General features: G+C 59.9%; 1 protein-coding gene across 1 annotated transcript; it reads left to right on the top strand.

Annotated features, from left to right (window-relative positions):
* Positions 1-3000: 3000 nt before the first annotated feature.
* On the top strand, positions 3001-6927 carry LBRM_17_0010 (receptor-type adenylate cyclase a; the record flags this gene model as incomplete). The annotated part of the gene is made up of 1 exon (XM_001562121.1): positions 3001-6927. One exon carries the CDS (start codon positions 3001-3003, stop codon positions 6925-6927), a length of 3927 nt encoding a protein of 1308 aa, XP_001562171.1.
* Between the last annotated feature and the right edge of the window lie 913 nt (positions 6928-7840).

Raw genomic sequence — 7840 nt, 5'->3', positions numbered from 1 at the left:
CCACGGCGGCGGCCCCCCTTCTGGGGTGTGCGATGACGGAGGGACGTGCGTGCCACAGCGCGTTAGCTTGTGGTCCAGCTGAATAGTTGCCCTGGCCTCTCTCTCTGTGCGGCGGCGTGGCTACTCCTCCCATCCCTTCTCCCTTTTCCGCCCAACCATCTCCCCCGTGCGGTCACTTCTCGTCTTGTGGTGCTGGCCGACTTGCGCAGCTGGGGCAGGGTGCCGTGTGTGTGGGGCCTCTCACCCCCTTTCTTGCACGCCTGTGTTGCTGCTGCCCCTCCACCCCTCTCGCTGTTTGCGGGCTCGTCCTGCGTCGGTGCTGCTCGGCCCCTGTCCTCGTCCTTCGCTGTGTCCCACGGCGTCTCTCTTCTCTGCCCCCCTCTCCCTCTCCCTCTCCCTGGTGTGCCATGGCGCGCGCCGCGGGGGTGTGCTCGGGCTTACTGCCGTGTGTGCCGCAGCAGTGTAGACCATTGGGCCGTCGCATCGATGTGGCTCTTTGCCTGTTGCTTCCGACCTTTCTGAGGACGGGGCGCATGACGGGGACGCGAGGAGCGGTACGCCAAGACGCGCCCCCGTGAGCGCAGTGACGAGGAGCGTTTCACGGCTTGCTCGCCTGGTGGGCGTGTATGTACATAGATGTATACTAGTCTCTCTCTCTCTCGCTGTGCGTATGTTCGCAGGTGTATGTGTGCGTGTGAGTGCGCCTAGGCAGCGGAAGGTGGACACACGCAGGACCTACCTGGTGCGCGCACTGGAGGCACATTCGCGGTCTTATTTTCCCATGTCCTTCATCTTGTTTTCGGCCCTCTTGCGCTATGCGCTGCTGCCGTGCGTGTGTGTGTGTGGTGGCGTTTGCTATCGTCGAGGTGGCAAGCGTGCACCCACGGAGCATGCGTGTGCGCGTAGAAGCGTGGCTCATGGACATTGTTCGCTGTGTTTTTTAGTTCCCCTGTTATCTTTTTTTTTTCTTCATTGTGTAGGATGTGGTGTGTGAGGCTTCACTGCTTTCCTGCTGCGAGTGACGAGGGGGTGCGGTGAGGTGATGGTGGTATCCTCTTTTCACTGGTTTGACGTGCGGTTTATCGTGTGTACTTCATCGATTGCTCGCACGGCTGATGTGGCCGGTTGTGGTTTCGCTCGTTATTCTTTTCTTGTCTTTTTTTTTTTTGTATTTTGTGTTGAGTTGTGTGCGCCGAGTGCCTTTGCGAGTTTTCCGACAGCGGTATTTTGTTTCTTCTTTTTTGGGGGGTTTTAGCGGATGTGGAGGAACATAAGTCGACTCCTTTGCATTCCCTTGGCAGGATTTCTGCTGAGAGTTTGCCGCTTTGTTTGTGCGAAGCCGAATGTGTAGTCTTTGGGTGTGCAACGCCATACATTACGTGTTTAGCGTAGCGGCTCCGTGTGTGCATGCGATGCGTGGGTCGTTTGAACTGCATGGCGTGAGATTTCTACTGCAATGCCTCTCTACGATCTGTTTTCTCTCTTGTGAATGCTTGTGTGCTTTCTGCGGGTGGTGGTGGTGGTGGCATGGCAGCTTGGCCCCGCCTGTTTCTCCTACCCCATTTATTTTTTGTACTGACCTGCGCAGTGCTACTCTCTCTGTGTGTGTGGCTGCGAGTTCCAGTGTGTTTAGGTGATTTATTCATTTATTTCAGTCTATCTTGTGTTCAGTGGCATCATGTAGACCTCCGACTCATCGCCACGGGGTATGGAGGGGGCCCATCGCCACGGGGGATTGACGTCTTCGCGCTTCCTCTGGTGTGGGGTGTGTCCCTCTCTCTTTCTCCCTGTCGCGCTTTCGCTTGCGCCTCTCCGTACGCTGTCTTGTGCACGGCAGCGACGCTGTTCGAAGAGCCCTCGGGGCGCTCATGAGGCAACCGTGAGGGGCGCCGAAAAGGTGATGGGCTGCCCGTGGAAGTAACCGTGAGGACACCGAATGAAAATGGGACTACATGGCGGCAGAACAACGGCACCGACAGCCCCCCGGATCAGGCCGAGGGAACGCCCAGGGGGAAGGCGGCGATGACACTTCTGTGCGTGTGCCCTCACCCCCTTTCTGTGTCTAAGCGGTAGGTAGGCGCAGTGAGAGCAGCACACCCAGACAGAGAAGCATACATATTCATGTAGCTGAACCTTGTCTGTGTTGTCATGTGTGCAAGGCGGAGGCCTTCACAGGCGTGGCTGCGGTGTGACTGCTGCCTCTTGCTGCCGTTCATGTTCCTCGACTCCCTCTCTTTCCATTGTGCATACCTCCACCTCCCATCCCTCTCCCGCATCTGCACGCACACACCCACCCACACACACACACACATATATATATATATATACGCATATCTTCTATTCACTTTCTTAATTTTCCTGCCTCCCGACGCCTGTCATCGCATTCTGCGCCTCTGTCGTACTTCATTCTTTCTCTCCGACTCACCAGCTCATCACAGCGCTAACGAAGCACTCGGATACGAGTCTTGGCATCTCTCGGCTCTGCACCACGTGGCCCCACGAGCAACCAGCGCTACCTGTGTCACCACGAGGGTAAGGGAGTGAGAGGGAAGCCGTTGAATAGGGGTCGTGGCAGCTGAAGTTGCTCAGGCTCGCCCCGCGTTGAGTGACACCTTGTCAGACGCTGTGCCGGTGCGTGGCCTCCCCTCCTCCACACTCGGCTCCCCACCTCGCTGAGTGCGAGTGAGCTGCCCTCCTTGTCAACCCCCCTCTGTGCACACGTTTTTCTCTGCTCAACTAGTTGGTGCGTCACTGTCGTGTTCCGTGTCTCTCTTTTTTGCGTGGCCACTCAGCCGTCTGTGCTCGCGGCCCCTCTCGTCTGCGCGTGTGGTGGTGCGGCTCCCCATTGCGCCCCCTCCCTTCCACCTGCACGTTCTCAAGCGCCGCGCGCATTTCTTTTGCTCCCAGGTCGCCGACGTCGCATGCGGACACTGCAGCGCCGGTGATGTCTTTGGTGTCCTCTCTTTCTTCCGCTGTTTTGCTTTTCTCCCTGCCACTCCGATGTACATCCGGCCACTCCACAGCGGGTGCCGCCGTTGCGGTGGTGCTGGTGACCATGCTGCTCGTCTAGCCTCGCAGTGGCGCACTGCTGCGCTGCTCGTCACAGCTGCCTTTACGTCCGTGCTGTTTTTCTCTCCCTCATGGGTGCAGGCGGGGATCACCAACGCCGCGGACTTGGAGCCCGTGTACCTTCTGAACACCATGTATGCGACTGACGCCTTTGTTGAGGATGACGCCAAGGCCCTGTGGAAGGGCATGGACATGGCCTTCTACAACTCTGGGTATAAGGCTGCCGGCGGGCGCCCCATCAAAATTCTTCATCCCGATCCTGTCCAGGATAGCCTGAATGACACAGAGGCGGTAATTCTTCACGCCCTTCATCGGCAGGAGAAGCTGCTCGCGGTGCTTGGGCCGTACATGGATACCTGCCTCACCGTGGCTCTAAACAGTGTTGATGTGGTCAAATCTGAGCTGATGCTGCTTGGCCCCTTCACCGGCTCCTCCACTGTGCGCACCTGGAGTGACTCCGTGTACTTTACCCGCGCCGAGCCGATGATAGAGCTCAAAGTTGTTATGATGCACGTGATTAACACCATTCGTGCTCGCCGTGTTGCCTTCATGCACTTGACTGGGGCACATTTTGGTGAAGAGGAGTTGCTCTACATGCAGCTCACGCTCGCGTCCCTCTTACGCGACCCGGCGGCGGTGTATGCTGCACCGCTCTCAGCGATCAACGCGGAAGTTGATCAGAACGCGTTTGATGCGATGGCGGACACACACCCGCAGGTGATCATTGTGTGGACTGCTCCCGGAAAGCAGGTGGCTCGTTTCCTCGAAAAGGCGCTGACAGATTCGCGTACTTCATCAGCGTACATTATCTCCTGCTCGATGATGCAGCGGCTCATGTTTCATCTTCACAAGCGTCTGCTGAACTCGGGCAGCATTGTGTCAAGGGATGGCCAGATACTCGTGAGTGCCACAGAGTCGCCGGTGTCTGACCAGATATCAAAATACATCAAGGTGTTCAAGACACAGATGCGTAACTACATCGAAAACTCGGGCAGCTTCGACTACTCACCCGACGACGAAACGGTGGAGACACTAGCGCCCACGTTGATGTCTGCGATGCCGCGTACTCGGAATTTCACTGTGGAGACATTCTTGGAAGCACATCCGGATCTTGCGCAGCTGATGGTGCTGGGTTGGGTGTCCGGAACCCTTGTGCAGCAGACGCTTGAGCGGCCCGACTGGATCGTGAGCCGATCAGCGTACAAAGCTGGTCTGTTTAACCAAAACCGGTTCATGATCGGCGGCGACTACGTGCTGGGAGACTATGGCGGTTCGTGCGAGCCACTCGCGCAGTACTTGGGTGCAACGTGTTACTGCAACCAAGGCGGGCGCGCGGCGATCCTTACGGTCTTGAAGGACGCCTCGTGGGACATCTTGCCTGACTCGCTCTTCACGTACCCTCAGTCAGCGTGCAACTCATCCAAGGCTGAGGTCATAAAAGCGGCGACTGTGTTGATCCTCATGCACCTGGACTCTCCGAAGCTAATGGAGGCAGGCGTGCAGATGACCGCCATCGCACCCGACGCTGTCCAGGATGACTCCTGCAAGCGCCACAGTGTGAATAGACTCTCTCTGAGTATGACGATGGCAGCAGCACAACGGCTGTTTGATGCGGAGGTAGGGAACTACTCTGTCGATATCGTTGCTGGGCCCATGCGGCGCACACTCGACGTGGGCAACACCTTCGTGGTGAGTCCGCTCTACACCCGCCCACACCTGCTGACGAAGAAGCGCAACTACGTGTACCTGATGCCGACGCTGGAGCAGCAGATGTTCCTGCTGTACTTCAAAATCGACGCTGTGCGCGCCGCTGTGTCCGCCGGTACGGACACGAGGGTGACTCTGCGAGGGTATTCGGCAGACGAGGCAGATACAATTTCAGATCTCTTCTGCAAGACAGCAGGCACATTTAACCTTCCGGACCCGTTCATTATCCGCGTTCCCCTCACGGAGAGCTTGACTGGCATCGTTTCTCCAAAGGGCATTAACGTTGTCGTTGGCATGACCGACGGAGACGGTTCTAGGATGGCGACCTTCCTTGCTGCGAATCCCGCTGCCATTATCGTAGTATGCTTCGATGACCTGGCGATGCACTACACGGAGCTTATTGCGGCCCTTTCCATACAGCCATCATCCGTACAATCGAGACTGATCTCGTTCAACAGCCTGCCGCTCTGGAGCGATACGTCGCCAGCGGCAGAGGCTGACTCACCGGTCCTTAAGCTCTTCCACAGAAGGTTCCCCGATCCTAGCAACCACACGCCGTCTCTGCTACGCGACCTAGTGACCGCCAGTTTTATTGGGGAGCTCATTGCTAAAGTGAGTGTTCCGCACACACAGCTACTCGCGGGCGAGCTGTACATGCGCAGTACATTCACCACACACAACATGGTATTTGGCCCCTTTGAGTGGGGCTGCACCACGACGGCGAGCGGTGATGACTGCATATACGAAAACTACGGCGCGCAGAGCATTGCGATGCTCTCCGTGCAGAGGATGCTGGACCCGCGGGTGCCGCAGCTGACGGCTCCGATGACGCCGTCCTTGGTGTACAGGCCTCGCGTGGCGTCGAGTGCGCTGACGCCTGCGGAGCGCAACGGCATCATTGCCGGCGTCGTGCTGCTTGTTGTCGCGTCGATTGCAGCTGTTGGGCTGCTCCTGTACTGCTGCATGGACAACCGGGACAACGACGCGGCGCCGAAGGACGGTGACGAGCCGGTGACGCTGGTCTTCACGGACATCGAGAGCAGCACTGCGCTGTGGGCCGTGCTGCCGCAGCTGATGGCTGACGCGATTGTGGCGCACCACCGCGTGATCCGGCAGCTGATCGCGAAGCACGGGTGCTACGAGGTGAAGACGATCGGCGACTCGTTCATGATTGCGTGCAAGAGCGCGCACAGCGCTGTGAGGCTTGCGTGCGAGATCCAGACGAAGCTGCTGGGGCACGACTGGGGGACGGTGTCCATCGACGCTGCGTACCGCGAGTTCGAGCTTGCGCGCGCGGACGCTGATGACGACTACGTGCCGCCGACTGCGCGGCTGAGCGAGGAGGAGTACGCCGCGGTGTGGTGCGGGCTGCGCGTGCGTGTGGGGGTCCACACCGGGCTGTGCGACATCCGGTACGACGAGGTGACGAAGGGGTACGACTACTACGGCGACGCGCCGAACATGGCTGCGCGCACGGAGGCTGTTGCGAATGGCGGGCAGGTTGTCGCGACGGAGACGGCGTGGTGGGCGCTGTCGAACGAGGAGCGCGCGGGTGCTGCGCACACCGCGATGGGACGGCAGGGGCTGCGCGGTGTGCCGTTCGCGGTGGAGATGTTCCAGATGGACGCTGTGCCTGGGCGCCGTCACGCTGCGCTGCGCACGGAGATCGAGGCGATCCTGCCGGACGAGACGGCGACGGAGACGGCCTCGAGTGCTGCTGGTGCGCTGCTGTCGTCTGTGGGCACGATGAGCGGCCCTGCTGCTGGCATCGCCTTGGTGCTGACGAGCTGCTTTGCGCCGTACCCCGTAGCGCAGCGCGTGCGCGAGCTGCAGCCGCTGCTGAGCAAGTGGGGCGTTGGTGCGCCGCCGCGGAGCCGTGCTGTGAGCGAGGAGGACTACTGCCAGGGGCTGATGAACCGCCTAGCGCTTCGGATTGCGACGGTGTCGCAGGCCCGCCAGCGGATGGGCAACGGCGGGGCCGTGGTGGCGGGCGACATGCCGGACGTTGGCGCTGGTGGGGCGCTGAACCCGCTTGTGGGCGTGGGTGGCTGTGGCGTGGGCGGCGCGGCGCCGCGGCCTTCGGGGATGACAGCGCCGCCGCGCTCCGGAGTGCCGTCCGCGGTGCGCGACCTTCGTATGCTGAGGACGTAGATGTGGGATGTTGTTGTCGGGGAATGAAGAGGAGAAGGCGTGGCTGCCACGCTGATGAGCGTTGATGTGTGCTGTATGTGTGGGCGGTGTGTCAGAGGCGCTGAGGTTTATGGAAGGATATATATTCTCCGCAGCTACAGCCTCGAGCGGGCATCTTCATGGGGTGGTGTGTAGTCGTGTGATGTACAGTGCCGCAGCGGTGATGAGGCGTATCTGCCGCTGTCGGGGGTCTCTGCGTTGTTGGATGATGAGGCTTGGAGTGGCCTCTGTGTGTATGCATGTATGTAGCTCTGCAGATGTATATGGATGTATAAGGCAGTCACATTAGGGCGGCTGAATCGCAGCTCCTGTTCCCTACTCTCGTTTTTCTGTTCTCCTCTCTTTACCTCCTGACTTGAGTTGCGCGCCCTCTCTTTTCTCTGTTTGATTGTGTTCTGTAGAGGCGCTCTCGTAGACAAGCGAGTGCCGGCGACGCCCTCCCGCTTCCTTGGACCCCCCTCCCTCAACCCCCCTACCCGTCTCTCCGTCCTACGCTGGCCGGTGAGTGCGCCAGTCGCTGTGGAGGGGCGTATCGTCTCGCGCGTCTGCCTGCTGCCGTCATGTCTGTGTGTATGCGCGCGTTCGTCCGGGCCCCGCGGCGCGACGAGGTCGGCGGGGCGATGGAGCACTCCTTGTCCAGTGGGGGTGCGGCCTGTGCACTACCTGCCAGTGCACCGTCTGGCTTGCATTTTGGCTGCGAATGGCCCCAGCGGCCTTGTGCCCCCCTCTCTCGTTGCTTCCACTGCCCGTGCCTGCAGGGGACGTCCCGCCCCCCTGCCGCCTTCGTGTCCCCGCTCGGTGAGGCGGGGGGCTGGACGGACGTGTGGCACCGCATTCTTGTGAGGGCCCCGCACCGCCCAGGCGCGTGCGGATG

The sequence above is a fragment of the Leishmania braziliensis genome, chromosome 17, assembly GCF_000002845.2.
Source record: "Leishmania braziliensis MHOM/BR/75/M2904 complete genome, chromosome 17".
NCBI lineage: Eukaryota > Euglenozoa > Kinetoplastea > Trypanosomatida > Trypanosomatidae > Leishmania > Leishmania braziliensis.
The sequence above is the reverse complement of the archived record's forward strand: the minus strand, read 5'-3'. Positions and strand labels throughout refer to the sequence as shown.